This window comes from Andrographis paniculata, unplaced genomic scaffold, assembly GCF_009805555.1.
Source record: "Andrographis paniculata isolate CXL003 unplaced genomic scaffold, ASM980555v1 Contig50END, whole genome shotgun sequence".
NCBI lineage: Eukaryota > Viridiplantae > Streptophyta > Magnoliopsida > Lamiales > Acanthaceae > Andrographis > Andrographis paniculata.
Window position 1 is genome coordinate 392,430 of NW_026137585.1, and position 27,946 is coordinate 420,375.

General features: G+C 34.5%; 5 protein-coding genes across 5 annotated transcripts; 3 read left to right on the forward strand and 2 right to left on the reverse strand.

Moving 5' to 3' along the window:
* Nucleotides 1–560: 560 nt before the first annotated feature.
* LOC127253413 (wings apart-like protein 2) lies at nucleotides 561–7,448 on the reverse strand. The gene is made up of 12 exons (XM_051277996.1): nucleotides 6,202–7,448; nucleotides 5,499–5,598; nucleotides 5,040–5,379; nucleotides 4,500–4,612; nucleotides 3,733–3,861; nucleotides 3,500–3,593; nucleotides 2,785–3,368; nucleotides 2,212–2,489; nucleotides 1,930–2,080; nucleotides 1,176–1,273; nucleotides 1,003–1,084; nucleotides 561–925 (listed from the first exon to the last, which is right to left on the reverse strand). Exons 1-12 carry the CDS (start codon nucleotides 7,140–7,142, stop codon nucleotides 842–844), a joined length of 2,994 nt encoding a protein of 997 aa, XP_051133953.1. The 5' UTR covers nucleotides 7,143–7,448; the 3' UTR covers nucleotides 561–841.
* Nucleotides 7,449–9,711: 2,263 nt separating this feature from the next.
* Nucleotides 9,712–12,396, forward strand: LOC127253448 (clathrin light chain 2-like). The gene is made up of 3 exons (XM_051278060.1): nucleotides 9,712–10,189; nucleotides 11,489–11,642; nucleotides 11,743–12,396. The coding sequence occupies exons 1-3, from the start codon at nucleotides 9,804–9,806 to the stop codon at nucleotides 12,163–12,165; spliced, it is 963 nt and encodes a 320-aa protein (XP_051134017.1). The 5' UTR covers nucleotides 9,712–9,803; the 3' UTR covers nucleotides 12,166–12,396.
* A 151-nt stretch (nucleotides 12,397–12,547) lies between these two features.
* On the forward strand, nucleotides 12,548–17,087 carry LOC127253447 (uncharacterized). The gene is made up of 12 exons (XM_051278059.1): nucleotides 12,548–12,946; nucleotides 13,106–13,190; nucleotides 13,536–13,666; nucleotides 13,772–13,874; nucleotides 14,048–14,062; nucleotides 14,437–14,582; nucleotides 14,706–14,901; nucleotides 15,142–15,216; nucleotides 15,578–15,694; nucleotides 15,985–16,029; nucleotides 16,391–16,489; nucleotides 16,703–17,087. Exons 1-12 carry the CDS (start codon nucleotides 12,645–12,647, stop codon nucleotides 16,721–16,723), a joined length of 1,335 nt encoding a protein of 444 aa, XP_051134016.1. The 5' UTR covers nucleotides 12,548–12,644; the 3' UTR covers nucleotides 16,724–17,087.
* Nucleotides 17,088–17,505: 418 nt separating this feature from the next.
* On the reverse strand, nucleotides 17,506–24,548 carry LOC127253446 (splicing factor U2af large subunit A-like). The gene is made up of 18 exons (XM_051278058.1): nucleotides 24,384–24,548; nucleotides 23,587–23,753; nucleotides 23,296–23,394; nucleotides 22,998–23,059; nucleotides 22,308–22,393; nucleotides 22,161–22,214; nucleotides 22,020–22,079; nucleotides 21,680–21,740; nucleotides 21,482–21,594; nucleotides 20,670–20,785; nucleotides 20,128–20,223; nucleotides 19,937–20,012; nucleotides 19,563–19,651; nucleotides 18,899–18,962; nucleotides 18,700–18,798; nucleotides 18,517–18,598; nucleotides 18,130–18,197; nucleotides 17,506–17,776 (listed from the first exon to the last, which is right to left on the reverse strand). Exons 1-18 carry the CDS (start codon nucleotides 24,465–24,467, stop codon nucleotides 17,621–17,623), a joined length of 1,632 nt encoding a protein of 543 aa, XP_051134015.1. The 5' UTR covers nucleotides 24,468–24,548; the 3' UTR covers nucleotides 17,506–17,620.
* Nucleotides 24,549–26,116: 1,568 nt separating this feature from the next.
* On the forward strand, nucleotides 26,117–27,701 carry LOC127253155 (F-box protein At1g61340-like). Its single transcript, XM_051277594.1, has 3 exons — nucleotides 26,117–26,645; nucleotides 27,020–27,094; nucleotides 27,186–27,701. Exons 1-3 carry the CDS (start codon nucleotides 26,406–26,408, stop codon nucleotides 27,444–27,446), a joined length of 576 nt encoding a protein of 191 aa, XP_051133551.1. The 5' UTR covers nucleotides 26,117–26,405; the 3' UTR covers nucleotides 27,447–27,701.
* Nucleotides 27,702–27,946: the final 245 nt, after the last annotated feature.

Below are 27,946 nucleotides of genomic sequence, written 5' to 3' on the forward strand. Positions count from 1 at the left end.
TTTATATAAAATTTACCAATCAAAATAATATTTCTGGAAACTACATATTTAATTATATTGATGATGATTGTATAGTAATAGATAGTGTATATTTGATATCTCCAAATAAAAATAGTATGCAATGGATGGAGTGATTACTAATTATAATAATTATTTTTTAAAAAAAAAAATTATAGATAAAAAAAATAAAATAAAATTATACTCCCCATACCAACAGAAAGTATCATCAAAATTACATAAATTATAGAAACATACCCGGAACACATAAGTATAATTATTTTTGTAAATAAAAATGATATGCCATGCTATAATTTAAATTTTAATTTAATATTTTCTGAGGAAAAACAAAACACAAACAAAAAAAATAAAATAAAATAAAATAAATTAATTAATAAATAAATAATAAGTAATTTTATAAAATATGGATATAATCACTTAACTATTTTCTACTAAATAAATTGTATTAAAAAACACATATCACATAAATATATACCATTTATAATACACATGCTCCATCCATTACAAAAAACAATTAGAAGAAAAAAATAAAAATCAAGAGATGAAAAACATTTTGGTATTCAATATCTGAAAAACAAAATACTACTATTATTTATGAATTAATTAACTAAACAGCAAAAATTATACAATCAAAAACAGCAGAGACAAATGACAAAGTAAATAAGGATTCTTCTTTTGAGGCTCATTCTAACAACAAATATGGCATCAACAGTGTGTGAAAAATAATCTTGTTTTCCAATTCCCTTTTTTTTTTTTTTTTTTTAAGATTCTTAAGGCTGTACAAAAAAGTCTATATATATATTTATATATATATATATTTTTCTCATGGCATTCTGCAAGATTCAATCACTTCAAGAACAGCACTGTGTGTCTCAGCTGATATCACATTCAGTGTCATATGAAATTCCTGCAAATCAATAAGATGTTTTAGTCAGATCAGATGTTCGACAAATTTGGGTTATGGTTTGTAAGAAAACTGCGTACCACAAATCTCTCGATGACGGGGACAAGGATTTTGAGATTGTGTTCGGGCAGGCATTCAGCAATGGAGTTTCGTATGCTCTTGCTGGTGAAAAAATTGGACAAGATTTATGTCTTGTGAGAAGACGGGAACATTCATTACAGTGAATAATTGTCGAATGAGAACATGGGATTACCTTTCTGTCGAAAGAAATGCAAGAAGAAGAGCTGCGTAAGCTTCGACTATCATTTTCTCGGCTTCTTTCTGTCCCTGTAATAGGGACTCTTCGTCCTCCTGCACATTAGTGTTTTGCATTAATGATTAGTATAAATGTTCGAGCTAAAGAAAGGTATGTTTTTAAGGGTTACTGTTTATTGAGGTTCGATTTTATGTTCCTAATAAACATAGCCCTAGAGTGTTAAGTGTTTTAAAGATAAGGTATTCACCAAAAATATTACAAAAAATATACATAATTATGCAGCTTTAGCAAATAATTTACAAATTAAGCGGCATTAATTATGCTGGACGGAGGGAGTAATATATAACATACCGTACAAATATATAACAATAAAAATCAACAAAAACACACGAAACATCATTCACTATGATACCTTACAATACTCCAGACTCGCAACAAAAAATACCTAAAACTATATATGATAATTTTAGATTATTTTTTAATTTTTTTACTACGTAGTCTCTAATATCCTTGATACAAAAATATTTTTTCCTCCGAGAATTACTATTTAAACACAAAACCAAACATACCCTACATTTTCAATCTTATGATTTAGTTTTTTTACTTAAAAAAGGTCATCTAAAATTTATTTTCTATTCAAAATTTCACATACAACCTTTATTTTAAGTTTAGAGCATCTAAAAGTAAAAGCAGACACACACTAATATTAGGCATTCAGACATTTACAAAGAAATTAAATAAGAATCCTTACCAAGGAAAAGGTTTTCTCCTCTTCAGCAGCCTCGCCGCTGCCTTGATTGGCCAAGAAGATTGAGCATAGTAGAGAAATCAAATCACTTTGACATTCCGAGTCAGAGCCTTCCGGGTTAGGTACTGAAACACTAGCTGCTGCAAGTCGAGATCTACAAGATAATAGAACCGGGAGATGTTTATTCAAAATAAGACACCATAGCATATGGTTTAGGAAAAAAAAATTGTGGAGACAGCAGAAAAATGATATGTAATGTGATCCACAGGATCATTTCTCTCTTACCGGTTGCGTCCATCCTTCTCCACCAGATTCACGAGCAAGCCCAAAATGGAAACAAGAAAGTCCAGCTCTTGATCGGTTAGAGTTATACTGCTCAATTGGTCGAACCTAGGACTTGACTTAGATGACAAACTATCATCCATTCCGTCATCAAAGCGTGACAAAGATGAACCAAAGGATGGAAAATGACCAGCAATCAGAGATGCCAGGATTTCTAATCCCCCATGAGTTGCAATTTGTCGACAGCCCTCAGGGTTATCGTTTGTCAAGTTCATTAGAACCTGAGGAAATTATAAAGAAAATAAATAAAACAAAATTTTGCACTGAACTTATTGTTTTGCAGTGGAACAACAAACAGACAAAGAATGCAAAGTCGAAAACAATGTGAATACTTTCATATACATTTGTACGATCAAATTGGTTGGTTGAAATAAGAAAAAGTTGAAGGTGAAAACGACAAAAAGAACGTAAGTTTCTTGACAAAACTCCCAAAGCAAATCTAAACACAACCTAAGAAACTTCTTGACAAACCCAATGCAATAAGGAAATCTCACTAGCAAAAAAAATATTGAGTACCTTTACGGCTGTAAGAAGACAATCTGCCAGGAGGCTGGACACGCCATCATTGACATCTGAAGAGCAAGGGACCTCTTGAGTAAGGTGATCTTCGATGTGGTTCGATTCTTGTTGGCTTTCTACGAGCATCAAGCGGCTCTCATCTTTATATCCACTCACTCTTTCATCTTTATATCCACTCACTGTACCCCTGCTTTCTTGAGAAAAGGAGTTCTTTACACCACCGCTATATAGTAAATCCCACTTCGAGGGTTCAAGTTCATCCTCGTCAAAAGCAAATGGATCCTGAGTGTCCCCCATAGTTTCAGAATTCGAATATAATAGCTGCTGCCTCTTTTCTGCCCCAAATTCCACCAGTGAGTCATTACTACTAATGAGAGCTTTGTGATTTGAGTTCTGGGACATTCCACTGCAGGATCCTGCTTCAGAAGAATCAATTCTCATTTTTAGTGATAAAGGATCAGCGGAGAGTTCGGTTGCTGCCGGAGTAGACTTGAAAGGTCTCAAATGGCAGGCTCCATCAGAAAGACTGCCTGTCTTTTCATTGGTGGAACTGCTCAAAGAGCTTCTGAGTAGGAAAACACCTAGAAATCATTGTAACGTCTATCAAACAACAGTAAATGAGCCTTGGGCATTCAAAGAATCAGAGCCTACGAGGAAAATTATTGATAACAATAAAATTAACATATTTTTTTGGGTATGCTAACCAGATTACCTGAGAGAATCTTAATGAAACCGAGAACAAGCTTGACGAAAGAACGTGTAGCTAGATGGCCATCAATCTCTCCTTTCATCTCAAGCAAATGGCACTGTAGCAAAATAATAAGGCTTCAGGAATTGGAAATTCTTAACAAAACATCAATAATAAATAAAAATTTAATGCAAAATCATCACACGTAGAGGTACGAATGAAAGGTATAATGGAGGGAGTAGACACAAAAGCAACACCTGGTTGTCTTTGCTAAGGAAAGTGGCATTTTCCATGATCTTTAGGCATTTCAAAAGCAGCACTAGGCTCTCTAGCCCCGAAATATCCTTTGAATCCAAATCAAAAGTGGAACTCTTTTCCAACCATTCCTACAAAATCAAAATACAGAAGATATATTATCATATTAATACAACAAAAGATGGTGTAGCCAGGGCTATAGCATCATTCATAGGGAAACACTTGAGGACATAGTAAAATCACATTTCCAACCAAGAGATACCAAATGTGCAAGATAAGAAACTCAAATGCTATACACGGCTACCAATTATGCTCGGAAAAACACATGAAATTGCATGAGAATGTGATCAACAAAAGCAAAGTAAGATCTAAAACAGTAAATGCAGCATACACAGAATTTTTTATACAAGTACCATAGGTGGCCCGACACTTAAATAATTTAAACAAATACTGGCAGTAGTTTTACAAGCATGAGACAACAAGAACTCTAAAAGGCAAAGGATAAATCGATCTTAAATCAATTATGTAACTTTTTACAACCATTCGAATGATGCTTCAAAGTGGAGACTCGCCTACTCTTACATCAGCTCCATGAGTTATCACTAAATTGAACACTTTCTGAAAGGCACTAACCTACCATCCACTTTTGCAACTAATTAATTCCCTTACTGTGGAAACCACTATACAATTCTCAGACACAACTAAATCAACTCAAAAACCATAGTCTAGATCACTATAATAACAACCAAGAAAACATACAGGGTCACACCTCGATTACATGATGGCATTTTCTTGCCACTTCAAACACTGCATCAAGTCCTCCAAATTCTCTGAGTTTTTCCTTGAAGTTGGCTCCAGATTTCCGTGAAAAACCAGAGGTGTCTGATGATAAAAGAAGCAAGAAACAGAAAAGGATTGAGGTTTACATTGCTATAAATTATAATAATGAGAAAATATTTACATACCAAATTTTCCAATTAAAGATATATATAATCTACTATTTTAAAATCATAGGATTTTGTAAGGGTGGGCATGCACAGATAAGAAAGAAGCAGAATCTCAGATACATTTTATCAAGAGAAGCAAGTAAACCTTGACACCTGATTCACCAAGCCTAACTTACACGAACAAGCTTACATCATCCCAACAAGTTGATTTCCTACTAGCGAAGATGCTAACCTTTGAAGTGTGTTTTTTGAAAATGAACAAAAAGCATATGTTCATCTTTAAAACAATTAGATCAACTAAATGAAATAGAATAAAACAAAATGCATTTGACGGCAACACTATATAGAAAGATGAATAATACCTTCCATAGACAGATTTGAAGAGCAAGCTTTCTCCATCGTTAGCAAACTAATCCATTTAGGATTCAACTCAGGATCATTCGTGCTGCGATCACTATCATCTCTTGGTTTTATCTCCTTACAACTAACAAGGATCTCTCGAACTTTCGACATGATTTCAGTAGAGCTGGAATCTGTTCCCTTGGCTGACTCTTGCAATAAACCAGCATTCTTGCACAGGCCTAGAAGCTTACTACCAATTGGCAGTGATTTATTCTTGGTGACACTGGATGTAACTGGCTTCAACAATTTTATGAGAAACCGGATGCAATTTGCTGAATATAGAATATGATCATCTTGACCCTGACAAAGAGGAAAGTTAAATAAAATTAACAAATAAATCGGAGGCCATGATGAATTTATTCAATAAGGCTTGGAAAGTGCGAAAAAGAAAAGATCATGCCACCAAAAATCTCACTCACATCACTTGTCAGAATGTAAAATAAAGCAGCAGCAGCTAGGTTGCTTGGAGGATCATCAAGGCTGAGTCCCAAAACAGCATCAATGATAGTTTTGGCCATCCTAAGAAAGTTACACAATTAAAAGAATACAATCAACCCCAAGAAACTCCATATTCAACAGATACTGAAATTCTAACCGAAGCTAATTTATGCAAAAGGTTTGCCAACTATAAAACAAAGATTTATAACCATAATTTCCTGTAATTAACTAATGGTCTTGCATAAGATAGTACTGTTGATCAAAGAAGTATAAATAGACTTAAATCACATCGGCATGGAGCATGGAGCAGAAAGAAATGCAAATGAACTGGAATCAGTTTGTTTGGAGGAGAAATACGAGTAACAGAAACAGCCACAATAATACAAGTGGAAAACATGGAAAGTATAAGTAAACATATAATTAATAAATTCTTTATTACTCAAAGAACTTCTGGGAAATTTTTCTATATGAGATTCAGTTTCTTCTGAATTTTAAGTGAGATCTAGAAATGTAAGTTCCTTAGCTTCAAATATTTTTATGCATTGTATGGCTCTTTACCTTTGTAGATTTATACAAAGCAACAAAGTTACAATAGCAGATATCCAGTCGATGCAAAATAATAAGCAATTATAATAACCAAAGTTTGTATACACTTGTAAATAAATTTTGGATAAACTAATATACCCATGAACCCTCAAGAGCCGTCTCTGCTGCATCGTCCCACAAATTGATAACAATGATAAGAGACTTGCCCTCCTAATCTTAACTGGCTGTCCCTTCTTCAACCCATCCAATGCAAAATTAACCTCATCCTCGTGCTCCATCATCTCTCCGAACTCTTGAGTCTCCATCAGAGTAGTGGTAAGCTCTACATAACTAGGCTCTGGCTCTTTAGGTTTCATCACTTTCTTTTTCTTCTTCCTCTTTGGCAAAACCCCATTTTCTGCCATATCTTTTTTCTTGGATTTCCCCAAACCCTTTTTCACTTCCCTGCAATCCTTGTTATCCTTACTCTTACTCAGAGGACGATTCCCCAAATCAGTCCACTCCTGTGACGAATTCAAGACATACAAATCAGAATCACTGTTTTTTGACTTCTTCGATTTGCATAAATTCTCATGTTTGGAGAATTCAAAAGCCTTATTCCCAGTGCTCTTGCCCTGTGGCAGAACCATCAAATCATCCTCAGATGAATTGTACTCGAAAGGATCGAAATTTTCTTTCTTCAACTTCTTAGATTTCTGAAAATCCCCTCCGGAAATCTCCAAAACCTCGAGCTCCTTCAATTCTTGGGACGAACTCGCCCCAAAAGGCTCCGAATTAAATTCAACCTTTTTCGCTTTCTTCATTTTCGTAGAACCGCTACCGGCGCCGGCGCCGGCGCCGCGACCCTCGCCCTTTCTTGAAGGCAGGAATTCCAACTGCTTCGACTCCTCCGACGAATCGAAACTGTAGGGATCTGCCCAGTGACATTGAGTGGAATCTTGAGACGGAAAACCGAAATCGTAAACATCTTGAGGGCATTCTTGGGAAGAGTAATCCGAACCTCCATCCCCGAAGCTATTCCCCCCAGAATAACTCCTTTCCAATCCCCTACCCCTGCGGCCGTACGTCCTAAACATCATACCGCTTTGTCCTCATAAAAATTCGATCCTTTTGATGAGAAAAAGGGGGGGTTTGGGGAGGATTGCCAAATTTCGAATTGACGGGCATAATCAGAAATCAGAATTGGAATTGAATCTGGCTACCTACGCGGCGGCAGTTCTGCTTTCCGCAGCCATACACAGATTCGAAAGCACCGCCGGAGATGAGAATTTCGATGGGAGCGAGAGAGGGGTTTTTAGGGTAAAATTCACAGTGAAAGCAACGCACAAAAAAAGTTGGATTAAAAAATCGGTCGTCGGGTTGGGGGTAAGGTTAGTTGTGTACGACTGCCAGCATTTGAAAGCGATGAAATCGTGACCGTTGGTTTGATCTTCGCTCTGTCTGGACCTTCATCGACGGCGCTGGTTATCCGAACCTTACAGCGAGTCCAAGCCCATGAACCTACTATATATTCTCGTTCCGGTGTTGATATTACACAATATCACTTCGGCTAAAAAATATTTTAATTGTAATAAGTAATCAAAATTATGAAAAAATATACTCCCTCCGTTACATATACGATTAAGATAACTAATTAGTTTAATTAAAATTTAAAAAATAAAAATTAAAATAATTAATTAGTTTAGATAATTAATTAGTTTAATTAAAATTAAAAAAATAAAATTTAAAAATTTAAAATGAAATTAAAGTGTGTAATTATTTTCAAAAAAAAAAAGTGATACGGTATGTGGGACGGACAGAAATGACAACGTGGACATAATATTTGGGACGGAGTATATTTTTAATATAATTACTTTAAATTGAATATTTCAAAACAAAATTATGTATATTATGGACAAAAATAATACTATATCACAATATATAAATTTCTTAGTATTATATATTTCCATATAATATGTTATTATATTGTTGTATATATGTATATATTAAAAATATAATAAGTATAATGTAAAATGAAATATTATACAAAAAAATTAAATATTATAAATAATAATAATAATAAATTAAGTATTATTTGTTAAATTATAAATAATAAAATTAAATTTTCATTATAAATTTTTTAAGAATTTTTTCTAATATTGATAATTTATATATAAAAGTAGAATATAAAGATAAAAAGTTAAATTTATCTATGTATGAAACAAAATAATTAAATAATAGTAATAAATGATAATATTTTGTAGTAATATGCAAATTATGGAGTAATTTTTTTTTTTTTTTTATGATGATGTGGATTACGGAGTAATTTTTTTTTTTTTTTTGTTGTTATTAGATGAAAGAATAATTAATTTTTTACAACTATTTTATTTTTTAAAGAGTTACACTTCTATTTAAAATATTAGAGTTTGTTCACTGATAAAAAAAATTTAAATATATTTTTTTATTATTATTATAAAAATTAGTATCATATATGTTCACAGAATATTATGTCCCTGTGATACTTATTATTGTAATAAAATTTTTTAAAAAAAAACTCTATATTTTATAAATGTTATGAAAAAGTAAATAAATTTAAAATTATAAAATATTTTTTATTATTCTATTGTACTATTAGGTATAAAATTTTAATATTTGAAAAAATCTACCTGTTATAAAATAAATGATTATATTTTTTTTATGAACGTATGAAGTATAATATTTATTAAAAATAATTAAAATCAATAATTTAATACAAAATGTTATATTATTACATATATTATTGCGCCTCGGACATAAAATAATTTTAAACTAAAAATATAGAACAAACATGGTCATGCCATTTTTATAAGTTTGTTTGGTTTTGATATGAATTTTGAATTATAATTTAAATTTTTGTTTAAATAATATTTATGATATTTTATGAAAAAAATAAATTGTTATAAAAAATAGTGAAAACTAAATAATGTTAATATATATTTGTAACTAAGGTATGTTTTTTTTTTTCTTTTTATTGATTTGAGAAAATTTTGGTTTAAATTTCATTACTAAAATAATATATAATGAAATATTTTTTAAAAAACTCATAATTCAAATAATAAAACTTAAGAATATAGAGTAAAATAAACAAAAGCTTGGTGATTGAACTCTATGTTCTCAAAAAATATCCATAAAAAATACAGTAGAAATTTTAAAGATTTCTTCAAAGAAACACAGAGGCTGTAATTACTATGGATTTTAGTTTTTGAATTTAAATTTTTAAATAGTAAAAAATTAAATTTGAATATTTGTTTGTTGTTTGTTTGATGTAATATTTATTTTATTTTGAAAAAATATAAAATAAAATAATTGTTTAGTTTGATATTTTTTTTTTTTTTTAAAAAAAAACTCAATAATCAAAACGTGTGCTAAAACCAAAAACAATCACAATATAATGTATTATTAAGTGCACCAACTTAGAACAAACACACCAATAATCATTAATTATCAAACCAATTAAATACTAGCATAACTAATAGAGCTTAATCACCTTCTCCAGTTCCATTAACACTGTAATTGCTCATTAACAGCAGTCCACGAAAATGGTACGTCGTATATATACAGACACGTCACCACAACCAAACCTATACATACACACCGATATATATATACATCCACAGATAGGGGAGAGAGATGTATATATAGAGAGAGAGAGAAAAAAGAGGAGACTTCTTTGAAACCAGGAAACGCCGAAGATATACAGCAGCTCGAGATTCGCCGGAGAGATGGCGTCGTTCGAAGCGTACAGCATGGATGGAGATGTGTCGGCGCGTGCTTATGAAGACGGCGGATACACCGGCTATGATGAATCGTACGCCGCCTTCTCATCTGCCGACGCGCCGCCGTACTCCGGCGCGGCTTACACTCCGGAGTACGGTGAGTCGGAGGATGTGCCTGTGGATCGCGCGAACAGCTCAGATCCATTTGGATTCGAGCCTAATAATGATAATTTCGGAGCATCTGGTGGCTCCGTTCCGATCTCGAATGGAAATGGAAACTCGCCTTTTGACGTTGGGGGTGATTCCGAGACACTATTCTCTTCCGATGGACCGATCCTCCCGCCGCCCGGCGAGATGCAAGAGGAAGGATTCGCTCTTCGTGAATGGAGGAGGTTAGATATTTTTCGATTCTGTTGGTTTTTGTTCCTCGCTAGGTTTTTCTCTTGCTGCGTACGGTCCGATCTACCTCTTTGGTTTTTACTAGCCCCTATCTGACGGTTGTTTCGGAACTTATTAGATTAACTATTACTTTCTGTATTTGGCTATGCCTAATCTCTACGATCTCTTCGCAATCTATATCTGTTCTTTGGTACTTGCTTCGTCTGAATAGATAGATTCTCGCTTCGTTTTATCGGTATTGATTGGTTGCCGGTTGAGAAAAACACTAGAACTGCTAAATTTAGTAGTTATGTTTTCTTTGCCGACTAGATTTGAGAGTAGAATTCTATTGTAGTTCTTTACTTGCAGGATCTAGCTGGATCTTGTGGTATGAATGATCATACAGATATTTACCAGCGAAACTATGAATCACGTTTAACTTATGAATTACACGGCGGATTGTTTCCCTGCAATTTTCAACTAATATAGTAATATTTACAGTTCCTGGAATTGGACAGCAAACTTGGTTGAATCCATGAAGATAATGGAGTAAATAGTTAGCAGAGCTGTTTGATATAGTAAAGTTAGACGGAAACATATATGCAAGTTATTTGGGCTACAAAAAATCATTTCAGCAACTGTAGATCAATCTCAGAGTTTGAGTTGACTGATAAATCATGATCTGCAGTTCTAGCACAGCTGCACTAACACGTACTGATTGAAATTGCCAAGAAGCTTTACAATAGATCTTTCATTTGTTAATCAAGGGTCTTGTCAAGGTTTTGTGGTTGATATTTGATTCATTACTGAAAATTTAGTCAGGGTATATTTTCAATGGAACTATTGGTGCATTTATTTTCGGCATGAGTTTGGAGATTTGGAATTGTGATTTACATAATATTATATTTTATGCCATTGAGATGAAAAAGTGTTTTATCTTGTTTTTTTTTAGAACTTGAAGTCCAAATAGTAAAAAACTTTGTAGAAACTGAAAAGAAACACACCCTCTGATTACCGGTTTTTACAAGTGCTTTATTTCTTATCCGGCTTAGCCACAGAGGGTTTATTAACCTTTTGTATTCCACTGGCCTTGGTTAAAGTTTGTTCTAGCATTTGTTCATAATGTATGATGATTATATTTTATCTTCATAATCATTCTACAATTAAGTGGGTTTTAGGCCGTGGTTAGAATTCCACCTCTGTTCATGTGTCTTTCGATTTTACATGTTTGAATTGATGACTAGAAAAGAGGACTACATACATATGCAAGCAAATCTTTCTATATCCCCATTTCATATGATTATTTGATGCAGACTAAATGCAATTCGTCTCGAGGAGAAGGAAAAGAAGGAAAAAGAAATGCGAACCCAAATTATCGAAGAAGCCGAAGAGTACAAACAGGCCTTTTACGAGAAAAGAAAGCTTAATGTAGAGACAAACAAGAACATCAACCGAGAGAAAGAGAAGGTCCCAATTTCATCTCTTCCCAATCCAATTTCTCATTTTTATTACATCGATCATGCAATATAAACACAATCACACTGTTTCTCATTTCTACTTCAACCAGCTATACATTGCCGGCCAAGAAAAGTTCCACAAAGAAGCCGATAAACAGTACTGGAAAGCCATAGCCGAGCTCATCCCCAACGAAGTGCCCAACATCGAAAAGCGGGGAAAGAAGAAGGATCAAGACAAGAAACCGTCGATCACTGTCGTCCAAGGCCCCAAACCCGGCAAACCAACCGATCTTTCAAGAATGCGCGGAATATTGGTGAAACTGAAGCACAACCCCCCACCCCACATGCTACCACCCCCACCCCCGCCCGCCAAGGACAAGAAAGACGCGAAACCCGCCAAAGATGCATCTCCCGACGCAACTGCACCCGGGCCAAAAGAGACACCCGCCACTAAAGATTCCGTCTCCAATGGCACTACAGAAGCATCGGAAGAACCTGCAGTCACCCCTGCCAACGACCAGCACGCTACCTAAATGTTACTACTCTGTCGAATTCTTGTTAATTCACTGTTTTTACGACTTTTTATGCTTTTGGAACCATCCTCAGTCGAACTGTCTGCTCAATTCGATACCACATTTCTATGTTTTCCCCTAGTTAAGGATTGAATTCATATTTTTGTAGTGTAAGATGTTTGAACAGTTGTCCTGGCGTCGGCATTGTTGTTGTAATTTCGTTTTCCCTGTAGTGTATACTTCAGCGCTCTACCTACAGATTCTTTGAACTGCGAATACAATACGCGTGTTTGTACCGTTATATTAAACATTGTTAAACGCAAAAAGCGCGTGTTTAAAATAGCGGTTTTTAGTGTACTAGTAAGGAAAAAGCGTTGTTTTTAAGTAGCGCCTCTAATAGCGCTTTTTGATGTTATAGTAAGGAAGGCTTTCCCAGTTTCCCTCCTCCGCTCATAGCACGAATCTAGCGCGTCAGCGACAATCGAATCAGCGACTTAAGGATGAGCGGCGGCGGTGGAGGGCAACAGGCGGCGGCGCACTCGCTGGCGTTCAGGGTGATGCGTTTGTGCCGTCCGACGCTTGGCGTGGAAACTTGCCCTCTCAAATTCGATCCTTGCGATCTCCTCTTCGGAGAGGACCTCTTCGACGATCCAGTTGCGGCATCTCATCTCCCTCGGCTTCTCAGTAGCCAATCGAGCGCCGTCGATCCATCCGATCTCAGCTACCGCAGTAGATTCCTGCTTGAACATCCGACAGAGTCTCTCGGTCTCCCTGGTCTACTCGTCCTTCCCCAGTCGTTTGGGTAATTTGCTTGCATTTGATGCTCTATTTGCTAATGTGATTGGAAATCCTGCTTGAAGCTTTTTTTGAGAGCAATTGAAATTGCTCAACTTGTTGATTTTGCCTGTCCGTTAGTTTCGTGTTCATGCTATCTTATTCTTTTCATTTTTCGTTTTTTTAGGGCGATATATTTGGGCGAGACGTTTTGCAGTTATATAAGCATCAACAATAGCTCGAGTTTTGAAGTCCGGGATGTTATTATTAAGGTAGATTTAACATCTATGTTATGGTTTATCTGTGAGCTACAGCTCGAAACTTGTTTCAAAGATTAGTTTTCATTGGATATATGGTGTTGGATCAGTGGTTTGGGGTATGCTAAATTCAATGGCAAATCATCAAATATCATAACTAGTAATGTTAATAGGCTTTGAAAAATGTTCTTCAATTTTGACAAGGAATTACTGCATTTTCGCAACTTACTGTGTTAAATTTCTGCTTCAGCACATATTATTTTTGCAAGCAATTAGCATTTTGCAATGTAGAATTTGAATTCCTTTTGCTACTTGCAACTTTGTTCTTGCTATCTAAACTTCATAAATGAATTTTTGTAGGCTGAGATACAGACAGAGAAACAGAGAATACTGCTTTTGGATACATCAAAATCACCTGTGGAGTCTATTCGTGCTGGTGGACGTTATGATTTTATTGTTGAACATGATGTCAAAGAACTCGGTCCACACACGTAAGTTGATCTTAAGAAAATTTTCTATGTTTAGTTTTTTATGTTATGTGCTACGATAGACTGCATAGTAACTTGTCCTTGACTATGGCTTTCTGTTGTCAATAGCTTGGTGTGCACTGCACTGTACAGTGATGGTGACAGTGAGAGAAAGTATCTCCCACAGTTTTTCAAGTTCAATGTTTCTAACCCCCTCTCTGTTAGGACTAAGGTACAACTTTTCTACAATGTACTGAGCAATTACACTTCCATGTCAACTGTATCAGATAATTTTTTTAATTTTTATTTTTTCCAGCCAGATTACTAACACGAGTTCTTGTTAGTTTATTCACATCGTACTTCCAATAATGCAAGACTGTAATAGTTGTGATTCTCTTAATGCAGGTGCGCAGTGTTAAGGTATGTTGAGGACTGTTTAAGACATATGGTGTGTAAGTCTATGGTTTTTAATAATTATCTGCATATCCTTAGCTGGTTTGATGGGATATGTGTATATACAGAATATTACATTATTCTTCAATAATGGTGCTGGGTTATTTAAGAGATGACTGTGTAAATATTGGCATTTTGTGTAATAACGCACTAACATGCAATCCAAATGAGTGCTTGCAGCTGATAGTAAAATAGGTTCCATGAATTTCATTCATTTCTGCCTCTATTTGATAATCTATAATAGTATGGTCATCTTAAACTGCTTATTCAATGTTTGAATGGTGCTTCTCCTGTAGACTAAGTTTTTCCTTCTCGTTATAGTAAAATCACCATTATCTCAGGGGACAACTTTTTTGGAGGCTTGTATAGAGAATCATACAAAAGCTAGCCTTTTCATGGACCAAGTTGAATTTGAGCCAGCTCAGCATTGGAATGCAACAATGCTGAAATCTGTTGATCATTCCTTGCAGCATAACTTATCAACGAGGTAATCCAGTGACATTTTGTAGCGAAAGCTACAACTACTTCCATTCTTTTCCATTTCTGTAACATCAACTTTGGCATAGGCACTCTCTTGAATAAATTATCCTTAGGTCCCCTTTTTTGACAGAGAAACTTTCAAAGAACCAGTTCTCATAAGATCTGGTGGAGGGATTTTTAATTACCTCTATCAGTTAAAATCAGCATCTCCAGATAGCACCCAATTGAATGTCAAGGGAAGTAATGTTCTAGGTAAACTTCAGATCACATGGCGTACGAATTTGGGTGAACCTGGTCGCCTGCAGACCCAACATATTCTTGGTAATGTAAGTGAATACTTTTCACTGTTTTCTTCGTAACTTAGGTAAAGTTTACTCTAAAGGTAGGTTTTCTTAATGCATATTGATTCTATTCTATTCTCTCTGTCTTCCCCTTTCAGATTCCTACTTGAGCTTTGTTTTTTGTATTTGAAAAAATTTGTATCCCAATGTCTGGTGATTGTCAATCAACTATCTTTCTTGCCTGTTTACCTCATTTTGTTCAAACATCTTTAAATTCCCATGCAGCCTATAAATCGCAAGGAGATTGAGTTGCAAGCAGTTGAGATGCCTCCTGTCATTGTCTTGGAGAAGCCTTTTCTGGTAAATTCTTATATCGTCAAGAATGCTATATCTTCTCCCCAGACATTTCTTCGTCAGTTTGAAGTTGCTGTTATTACTTAGTGAACTACTAAAGCTCGTATTTTTGTTTTCTTTTCTGTATTTTATGTTTCAACTTTCTCTTATTATTCTCCATTTTTTCAGCATGGTCATGTAAAGTGGTTTTCATTTGAGTTATAATGGCCACAAAATACCAACGCTATAAATTATATATACTCTGGAATGATTGACTTTGTTAGCTGCATAATAGTTACCAGAATAAGCTGATACACGTCTGTCCTTTGATTACATTCACAGTCCATTAAGGTTTATATATGTTTATATATTTTGATACTTTCTACAGGTGAGTTTTAATCTCATAAACTCAACTGAGCGAGTATTAGGGCCCTTTCAAGTATGGTTATCGCAAAGTGAGTCTTTTGATGAGAAAGCTGTCATGGTCAATGGTCTTCAGACAAAGGTGAACTATTTAAAAATGCTTCAAATGCCATATTCCCTTGATATTTATCATCTTTTCTAGACGTGTGTTACACTAATAGTGAATAATGGCATATGCTCTGATATGTTCTGTCACCTTGTTTTAACATTTTTATTAGCCATTATTATGTTATTTGTGGCCTGTCTTCCAAGTATTGAGTTTGCATACATTTGGAAACTGGAGATTGACTTTGGTGTGTGCTTTTCACCAGTTATTCAAACCATTTTTAAAAATATGAGAAGGCAATATACTAATATCTTGTTCTTGTGCAGTTTCTTGGAGAGGTGCAAGCATTTGGCTCATTAAAGTTTCAGCTGGTAAGTTTAATGGGCATATTTACAGTTTCAAGCACAATTTGATGCACTCTTAATAATGTTTTCTTGGAAATTCGGTTGAATTATTGGGGACTACATCAGTTTAAGTTCGTAAATAGTTCAAATTTTCTTCCACCATCTAAAATGGAACACGATTATGACATTGTAACTGTGAGCACAGATAATTATAGTCCCAACATACATTTGGATAATGTGATGAAACATATAGATGTTGGATCACTATTCAAATCCTATAGACGCAACAATATTTGAATACAGTGAACAGGATTTTAGTTTTTCTCAGATCTTTTCACCCCTTGGTTGCATTTGGACTTTATTACCATTTCTTCGATTTTGCATGCAGAACTTGATTGCTATTAAGCATGGGATTCAGAAAATCAGCGGCATCACAGTTTTTGATACAATAGAGAAGAAAACTTACGACTCTCTCTTAGAACAAGAGGTCAGTCATTTCTTCAAATTTGTTGTTCTATTTATGATATCCATCTATTACTATCGACTTTCTAGTTTCTACCCCAGCAAAATGGTTTGGGATAGCCTTAAGTTTCGGTTTTCTTGTGATATGATTTTACCTTCGAATTAGTTTAAAAGCTTCTATTGTTTACATTGTATCTTAGCAACAAAATGATGGTCTCATTCTGATGTCAACATGTAGATATACGTCGACTCTGAGTGATTGGCCATTTTTGTCTCTCGCATTAGGGGCTAAACCAAAAACTTCTTGAACCTACTGCATTCTTATCAGAGGCTAAAAATGCCACAAGGCGCTGTTTGTTTGCCATCTTCTGGTCTAGATGTTGTGAGTATTTCTATTTATTACATATATGTTCAGTGTCTTTTTTTCTTTTTAATCATTGAATGAAATTGTGACATATTTTGCATCACTCATTAACCTCCTTAGCAATGAAATAGTAGTAGGTATTAATTTGGAAATCCTCGTAGAATATACGAAGTAGTAAGTTTATGCCTTTTAAGTTTTGAAAAATTATGTTTCCTGTCTTATGATTTTTATCACATGTTTTGTCATATATGATTTATTATTATTGTTATTGTGAATGTTCAATTATTATTTGTCATTAGATTCTTCAGTCATAATTTGATCAATTGTTCACGTGGGTGGTGTTAATCAGATAATGTAATTTACATGTGAATAATTAAAATTTACATAACCAAATAACAATATCAATATAAATACATTGAGCATTATTGCTTTTCAGATCAATTAAGCAATTTTAAGATATAAAGCTTGTGTTTTTTAAGGGTGTGTTAATCTATAATAAAAAAAAAGATTAAAAAACTATAATATAAATTCACACAATTCAAACTCCTTAAGTTCATATTTTGACACCAAATCTTAATACATTCGGTTAAAAAGGAGTTGAATGCAATTAGTACTAGTTATATATAAGTGCAATACTGTAATATTAGTACTAGTTATATATAAGTGCAATACTGTAATAATATTTCACAAAGTCTCTTTTACCAACACAAATAATTTGTTGCATTACACAATGACAACGTAGTTTAGTTAGTTATAGACTTTACAGTAAGTAGTTTTACAAGCCAAGCCAAGTCAGGCCGAGGAAGATACAGCAGGAGTTTTCCTCCCATCATAGTATCTTTCTTCTGGATAATACACTGCTACTACAGTGTTCCCTCCAAACTTCCGGCCAGAGAGAGCCAACTTGGCCTTGGCACACCCTGCTGCATCCGAATACTCCAAAAACACCTGCAATCCTCTCATCAATTTTCCAAACTAAGTAAGTACAGTAATCCCAAATCGAACAAAATATTATTAGCACATTGATTGAAAGTATTCCCATGTCCCATTTTCCATTTCTGAAGAAGTAGGGACCGGTAAACCTCATGAATAGTTTTCCAAGGCAAAGTCGGTTAAGAGCATACAAAGTAGTGTTTGGTTTGAGTTATAAGTACAAAGCAAATACCACTCAGTCTCCCTAGTACTTGGTAAAATATACTATTTTCTTTCACAAAATACCACATCAAAATATTATTTAAATTAAAATTCAAATCAAACTCCAAACTCACATCAAAATCAACCAAACTCAAGAGAGGCGTTACCTTTCCAATATCATCACTGTCAGCAGCATTTGCATCGGGGCGAGGAATGACAACATCAATCAACTCCCCTAAGGAGAAGTTCAATCAAATTGACAATGTCGTAAGAGCAAGTATGGATAAAAATAATAATAATAATAATAAATAAGAATGAAATAAATTTTAATAAGTGGAATTCGTGCTCAACTTGAATGAATTTATATCACGAGCTTAGAAGTTGATTAAATCCAATAGTTTAAACTAAACAAATACGCCATTTTCTTGTTACCATTCTAAAATGATTGCCCCTTCAACATGATGACGGCCACTCGAGCCAGAGAACAGATAATTAGCATATACATCATCTGAGGTAAATATAAAATATGATAACTGAAGGTAAATGGCACATACCAAACTTTTGGCACTCTCCCTTCATATCTTCAAGTATTTCTTTGTATTCAACATCATCCATCAATTCTTCCATAGTAATGACCTTGATAAAGCCAGCTTTCCATTAGTTCAATTAAGAAACACGTAAAAACTTTATATATATATATATATATATCAAAATAAAGGTTTTAAAATGAAACGTACATCACTCAAGCACAAAATTTTGGTTGGAACTTCCATGCTTGCTATGGACTCCATTCCTCCGACTGGAAGATCCATCACACTAGCTCCCAAGGCCATTTTCTTTAACAGAGAAGAACCAATTAGCCAACCTTTAAAGTAGTCTAGAACCAAAAGGAAATACTAGGAAATCCGAGCTAAATGTTCAAAGATAAATCTCAACCTGCATTGCGATATGCTGCTGGGCTTGAGCTAGTATGTTCCCTTGTTCGGATTTCATTGGCCCACTGAAAAAGAAGACATTCCAGAAAGTCGAGAACTCCTCAGATGAATTAAAGCAGCACTAAAATTAGGATATATTAAGATAATGCATGTCATTATTAATATGAATTTTTCTATATGTTTCCCAGAGGGATGTTGCATCATATATATAGACAGACATTAAGCAACCATTATAATCATTGACAAATATGCACTGCATGTATAAGAAATCTCTTCTCAACAAGATTCTTTACATCAGGAAAAAAGTATTGCACAGAAATCATAATAAAAAGTTAGAACTTAGAAATCCCATTCTTAGATACTGATGTAATCACAGGATTTGGATAACTCAAATTTCTTGATCACCATATATATATGCATATAGGTATTAAAGGTCAATTTTGATCTTGCCAGTTAAGCAAAAGGGGATGACAATAACATCTCGAGGAAATTTACATTCGTAAGAAGTTTATAGTATCTAACATAAAAGTAGCCAAAAAGGTCCAAAGAACAACAGAGCAGTTTGAAATACACAAACTAGTGAAATTAGCCCCAGAATCCAAGAAAGTGCATAGACATGCAAAACAGCTTGAACAAATTGTCAAATCTACGGCTGCAAGAGATACCTGACAGTGGCACGTCGAACAGTAAGTGTCTTGTCACCCACTTTTAAGCCATTGAGAGCAGCACAAGCAATATCCGTGACAGATCCATCCTGAAGAAACCAAATGATCACATAATCCTTCAATGTTTGCATAACCACACACAATATGATGAAATAAAAAAATGAAAAAATTGGTGTACACATTGTCAGTATAGCTTAAGTTATAAGGTATGCACAAGTGCACACTTGTGCAATAATCATGGGTAAATCAGAGAAACATTCTCTACGATAGTCCCTGCCAAGTAATGAGGGTGTCGATAAAGAAAATTAAAAACTGGATTTTGTAAAACTTATTTTTAGAGGAATCCAAATCAAGACACATCCAACTTTGCAAACCTTGTAGATGCAGAAACCATATCCTTTAGAATTTCCCGTTTCTCTATCTTTCACTAGGCCAAACCCACGCAGTGGTCTGCAAGTATCAATTCAAAGAGAAGTCTCGGTTCAGTCTTGATATGGTTTTTAACAAAATAAATAGTTAGTTACAAAAGAGGACGTGCAATTTAAATTTGATTTTAATATCATACCCAAAACTCTCCAACAATTCTTTTATCTGAGCTTCAGAAAAATAGTATGGCACCCCGCCAAGAAATATACGGTCCGCATCATCAACTTCATTCATGCTATCAGTAGGAAATAAATGAGAATTTTACATAAACAGAAGATTATAAGAAATAACAAGCTAATGCTAGGGGAATAATATCGCCAAGAAGGAACAACAATTTTGCAGGCTACATTTTCAGGTATGCAAGAATACCCTTCTGTCACCCTGATTATTTCAGAAAAACCAATTACAAAACCATCGTCATTAATTACACATGTACAGAATAAATCATAAGAACAAAATCTAGTTTGTTGTTTTTCTTTTTCCGTCACTGATTTAAGCAGGGGTCATGTCAGTTATAGATCACAGAAAAAATTCAAAAGCATAAATCTGCATGTAAAATTCTAAAACTGATGATGCAGGAAAAAATATATCTGCCTGCATAAAAGTTAAACTCTTATAACTCCTGATAAAGTTCACATGTGCATGGTCCAAACGTATAAAAAGGAGAAGACTCAAACTTACCCAGGTGTCAATCCAGCTGCAGCTAAATTAAGATAGGGACTAGGTTGGCTAGGACCAAGCGGTGCAGCAAGTGATGGATTATAGTCTGTAGGCCTCCGAACTCTCACTGAAACTCCCTAGTAAGATTAAAGAGGGGGAGTAATTAGTATAGGTATGCTAGGAACTCTGATATTTGAGGGAGTTTTTTCACTTCCCTGCAGTAATACCATCATTTGAAACTTATGATAACAATCAATTTACGACAGTACCTACATTCGCAAGAGGGACGCACACTAAGACCAGCAATCTCAGTGACCAACACTAAAACACAATATATAAATCAAAATGCAGCCACAAATCTAGGACAAATTCAACATAGCAAAACCAATCACCATCATCAAGTCACAGTAGGTAAGTTTCCATACAGCTTGAATGATCAGCAAAATTAAGGAACTATATCTTGACATTATCTAATAAATACACTCCAAAAACATTAAGATGCATGAGAGCCCAAAGCTTGAAATAACTAATGCGAACATTGCCTTCAGCTCCATGTTCCAAGTGCCATAACTCAAATGGGGAAAAGGCAGAAAATTTATTACAAATAAGGAAAAAATGAAAATCTAGATAGGGGGTCACATTGTATTCCATGCCTCTCAAATACTAATATTGACCGACGAAAGACTTTCAGGTCTTCTGATTAAAAATGACAAAATAATTATCTAATTGTTGTCATAGATATGATATACAATGGAAATAAAGAAATATGAATGAATGAAATAGAAAGCAGACGGATCTAGACAATTAGCTAAGAAATAGGACGTTCAACACACCTCAAAAACAATTCCATCAAGTGCCATAGCATTACTAGCTTCTTCTACTGTTCTCATCTCCACAAATGCAAATTTCTTTTCATGATTAATGTACACATTCACAACAGCATCACCTGATATAGAAACCATGTCATTTTTCAGGAGAAAAAAAAAACTCGGATACAAATTATATGGCTTTCAATGTCCACAGCAACAAACCAGGGCCAGAAGAATTTCCCCCAACTGCATTCATAATGTGGCTGAAAAATCTAGTGATTGTCTGTAAAAATAATAGAAATGCAAGCACAAGTTAGTGGATGATCATCACACCATAAATAGCACCAAAGTAGTACCCTGCGAAATGATTGGAACTTGGAAGACATACATAAAATTCATTAAACCTAAATTAGTGGAATAAACAGGTCAGACATATGCTTTTGACAGAAATCTGCCAAAGAATGCAGTTATTCAAACCAATGTAATATCATAATTATGCAAGTATGAACTGAGAAAAAAGGTGCAACAAACAAATAATGTAGAACATAAAATAGTTAAGCACCTGCTCATTAGCCAATGGAGGAAGGCCACCAACATACACCCTACGTGCATGCCTTGTAGCCTATGAAAAGGTAAAATAATAATAAACCATTGTTTATTCAACAACAAATGAGTAAATTAACAGAAAGTATCACCCCATTACCTGTTGAGTCATAGCTTGAACTGGGAACAACGAAACAGAACCCAACAGGTTGACCTTATTCCAAACAGAGCATTTCATGACATCATGGTTGAGAATCAAATAAATGAGACAAATATAATGAAAAATTGACATGCACCAGTCATTTACCTGATGCATCTGAGTGTCAAATGTATTCATGTTTTGCAGCCATCCAGGGACTGCTTGAGGAGCTACAGAAACTCCAGCCGCTTGTTCTGCACAGTAAAAGAGTGTTCAAACATTATATAAATGACGAAGCCGAGTTTGAAAACATAGTCCTTTAGTCACTGCACGGTGGAAATGTAGTAGCACATATAAAAGGCAAAACACAATTTACAGAAATAGACAAAAAGAATTCAACAACCAGATGAGAGATATACAGAACCTACATTCTTACCTAAGATAGAATACCACTCAGATATTATAGTAAGTAATATTTTTCACCACTGCAGATCTGGCTTACAGTTCAAAGTCTACCAAATAACAATAGTCGCATCTGACGATGAAAAGGTCCAGCTACTGGAGGATCAATTCCTTGTTGCCACTTATTCTACATCCCTCAATGAGAAGCAGCGCAAGACATGAAGCCAATATTGCCTTCTTAATGTAATGGTGACATATCACAAACAAGAAACCACACACAACAACCGACAAGGTAATGATGGCTTTAGTACAATCCTCAACCAAAATATGTTATGATATGAATAAAGGTTAAAACATAGGTTATTCCAAGAAGGAACGAAAATATCATAAAAGAATAACAGGACAAATTTCTATCTCATACGCCCTTGGCTCAATATAACCGATCTGTGGACTAACCTGAGAGATTAGGCAATGCAGCAGCAACGGTTGGCGCCACATCAAAGCCACTTGGGCGTGTGCTGTTTCAAAATTATGATTCCAATATTATGAATGTGGAAAAAATCACAACAAGAATCACAAAATCTGCCATCTAAATTTCACAACAATCAAATCGGCATACTTCTGACAAAAAGGTAATCTAACATGACACCAAACGCTATCATTCTCAAAGCATGATCACATTTAAAGATAAGATAATGAAAGATAACAATCGGAAAAGACAGATCATAATGATTGGTGAGTGGATCCAATAAACCTCTTTCCAGAAGGGGAATTTGACTGTGATATAGATTGTTGAGGAGATTTATCATCTGATGGGCTAGGTGACCTCTGCCGATACTGATGCTTTGAATGCCTGTATATAAACATCCATTTTACAATGAGCGCATACAACTTAAGGCTCTTAGACATCACTTACAGGTACTGTTTAGTGTGCACTGTCATCAGGTAGACAATAGTAATTCATTTGGTTAAATTAATTGAGTGGCTATCCAATAACATCGTAAAAAGGAAAAAGACAAAGATCCAAAAAAATATGAACTCAAACCTGCTGGATTTATGGTTTGATCTGTTGTACGAATATTCATTTTTGCTTCTTGCTCTGTAATTTCTCACAGAAGTCCGTTGGCTCTGATTCTCATGTTGATATTTCTCCCTAGTTTGATCCCTCTCTGTTATCTTCAGTCTCTTATCATCTCTGCCATGAAATTCATACTGCAGCACCCACAATCACAGGCAGTGACTCGGTACAGAATTGAAGTAAAAAAGTTGTAACTAAATCATATAGCTCGATTATTGAAAATAACTATAATAGCATCTTTATTCTCTTGCGAAACCACTAACTTCCGTCTTGATCAATTATGGATAACATAACCATTATTCCTAATTATCCAAGAATTTTCTAGCAGGTATCTAAATATTCTCTTTAGGAATCTAATGAGGTAATTACAAGAACACCCCAGACCCTAAGAAGTAAGAAATTTAGAAACTAAAACAAAACTGCAACACATGTACAGTAGCTGAAATCCATCGTTGTAGAAACTAGATTAAACGCACAAAAAATTATCACATACCGAGGTTAAACCTCATTCAAGATTTGATGATAATTCATTTCATTTGTTCCATTTCTTTCCGGTACAAACAGTTATTCGATAAATGAAGAAAAACATACAGAGACACAAAACCTAATATATATATATACGTTTCTCATCGGAACATTGGCGGATGCATAGTCCAAATCCAAATTACAAGGAACCAAAAAACGAAAAGAAAGAAAAAAAATATATCAAAATCAAAATTAGAGTCGGAATTCCCTTTAAAAAATCGTCGGTTACGGAAGAATACCTCGCGATCGCGGTGGCGTCGATCCCTCCCGGAATTGTACTCCGACGATTTCCTGCGATCATCTTCTCCACTGTGACGAGGCATTGAGAAATCCGACTATCCAAAATCTTACCAGGCAACGCGATTGAAGTGAGAAAGGATCAGCTACATACCGAATGAATCGAATTGCGATAAAAATGTTTTAGATATCTATGGTTGGTCGATTTTGATGGGCCTGTCTAATTGGGCTTCGCCCATATTACTATTTGGGCCCGATCCTAATAGCTTAGGTTTGCTTCTTTTTGACACCAATATCAGGTTTCTATTTTTAAAGAAATACAAAATATTCCATCATAGATCTATAGGTATGTTTAATTGTAAATTCAGATCAAAATGATTTCATCTAAAATTCAATAAGATGGTTTATAGAGCAAAACAGCAGCTGAAAGCTATTTGGACAAGTACAAATAGGTCAACAAGACATACATGGTTAGGATGAATAACTATGGTGAAAAGAAAAAAAGACCAAATTGTTAAAATACTATACATATAAAAGATAACCATATGGCATGTTGTATGACTGAATTTTTTCCGATATAATAACAATATATCTATACTAAACAATCGAAGATATTATACGTTAGGCGAATCATATGTGGCAGGTGACTTGATACATTGGGAGTTTAAACTCGTGACCTCACGATCATAAATTTAATCCTTACATCACCAGTCTATCCCTTACCAGACGAATTTGAAATTGTATTTTGTATATGTATTTTTAACCCCTTTTTAAATATTTTGATAATAATATTAAAGATATGTTTCTTCAATGACGATTTAGGGCAATTCCACTGTAAATTCACTGTAGGTCCGGTTTTGGGCGCAAAACTCCGTCTAGGAGACGATCCGACAAGCCTACGATTAGGGTCCGGAAAGATTCTCTGCCAGGCTTTAACCATTAATTTTATTTTTTAATTTTTTTTTAAAAAAATAAATTAAAATACAATTTAATATTTATTATAATTATAAGAAAAAATATATATATATATCATTTTGTAAGAATAAAATTTTTTACAATACAAATAAATGTAAATATACACGTTGGATATAGTATAAATTCATAATCAAATTATACAATATAAATTTTATCAAAATTAAATTTAATATACATTTATATTATTTTATTTATTATCCATTAAATCAATACACATCAAAATTTCTCAAATTTCAATCAAACTCAAACACAAAATAAACAACAAAATTCAAATTCATCCCAAAATTTAAATAAAAATTAAACTCAAACCCAAATTTTCTCAAACCGTCGCTAAAGAAACTAACCCTAAATTTAATGTAATTTCATCGCGTGAAAACAGCGGCCGATATGGTCGGCCGCCACTTCAGATCCTCACCCACAACAACATTCATTTATGTCAATGCCAAAGCACAACCATTGATTCCCTTACGTGGCAAAATCGCAAGCGTCCGTCACAAGATTCTCGAAACCTCCAGTCACTCTAGCGTACGCGTCAATATAAACAAGTAGCTTTCTAGATAAGCCAGCCGACTTTGACCGACCACAATTTGTAGTATTTCTCTAACAACCTATCATAACCAACCACGTGTCCTCCCCCAACGGCTACTTCCCAATTTTCCCGCCTAAACGAAGAAAACTCAATTAATTAAATTAAAAAATAATAAATAAATAATTACCCATGGGCCGGCAAACCCGTTCATATATAAATATCGAAAGGGCGACAGGGTGACTTCATTCAATTCGAGTGCGTGTGTGATCGAAATTCCATAAAGCAGATTCTCAGAATCCGGAAGGTGATTCAGGTTTCTTCGGTACGCAATTGCTTTCAATCCGATTTACTTTTCCTGAAAGTTTTAAGGGCATCGCATCGGCAATCGCTTTGGATTAGGGCTTTTTGGGCGTTTATTGTTGTTGTATCAAGTTTCGATTTGAGTTTGTTGTATTAGAGCAGTATTTCGAGTAGATCTACTTATTAGGGGTAAGAAATTGTGGTTTGGATTGAAGAAGATATGGAAGTCGCGAAGAAATTCGGTTCGAGTGCGAAAAGGGGGAACACGGGGTACGGATTAGGGCTTGTGAGAAGCACTTCATTTGGTAGAAAAAGAATTGCTTTGCCAGATGTTTGTATCGATTTTGGGGATATTGATGACGATTCTATTCCTCTTACGCCGTTCAAAAGGCGATGTTGTGAAGATTCGTTGTTCGTTAGTCACGATTCCCTACTCGAGGGTTTGCCTCAGGAACTTCTGGTTAGTGAAACTTGCTGTGCAAGCTTTGATTGATTTGTGTTGTTCTATGAATTTGAATGCTTGATTGCTTAACTTGTTCGGTTAATTGTTGTACAAGCTTTGATTGAATTCTGTTATTCTGTAAATGCTTAATAGCTTAACTTGTTGTGCAAGCTTTGATTGATTTCTGTTGTTCTATGGATTTTGATGCTTAATTGTATAATTTGTCGGATTAACTTGCTGTGCAAGTTTTGATTGATTTCTGTTGTTCAATGAATTTGAATGCTTAATATGCTTTAACTTGTTGTGCAAGATTCGATTGATTTCGGTTGTTCTACGAATTTGAATGCTTAATTTGCATAACGTGTTGTACTAATTTAATTCTTGCTCTACAGATTCGGATACTCTGCAATGTGGAGCATGAAGATTTGAAAAGGCTGTTTTTTGTGTCCAAAGCAATTAGAGAAGCTGTAGGTTTTCAATTACTTCTTCGAATTTCCATTCCCATCATATTTTCAATGTACATTTCAGCTTTTGATACTAATCTATTTTTCGAAACAGGCTGTGCTTGCAAAGAAATCACATTTTGCCTACCGCACACCACAAAAGGTGTTGATGTTCCGGGGCGTGGAGGATTTAAGCAATTCTGACGATGTCCAAGCTCCAAATGCTCCTAAACAGTTGCGAGTTCCACGTGCTAGATTGAGCGCGAAGAAATTGTCGGAAGTGTCTGTCGCGCTCTTTGCTGATGATGATGACGATGAGAAAGGTGCCGTATGGCCGAGGAGAGGTTCGATTGCTGCTTTGGAAACAGAGGTTTGATTGAGTTATATATGTATGTATATGTCTTTGTGCATGCATAAGGTAGTCTTTTTGTAGGTTTTAAGGTGGTCTGATTTGCTCATCAGATTAATTATTGTTGTTGGTTTTGTGTATAATTTGTATGAGTAGTCAGTTTTTGCTTCAACCATTTTAGTTGAAGTGTGGGGTTGGTTTGTAATTTGGTTGTATATTAGTGTATATTGTAAACAAATTCAAGTTTGTGATTTATGTTAAACAATTGTATTTTTTTTAATATTTATTCAATGTACAAATACTAAAGTTTGGGGACAAATGTGTAAAAATAATTTTTACTATAGTATAGAAAATAAAAAATGAATAAATTCTTATTCAATGTAAAAACAAAGAATACTAGTAAATTGTTTTTACACATAAAATGACAAATGAATAAATTGATAGTAAACAAAGAACATATTTACTCTTTATGTCATAAAAATAATATGTTTGTTTTTCTCTATATAAAAATATAATAATATTTTATT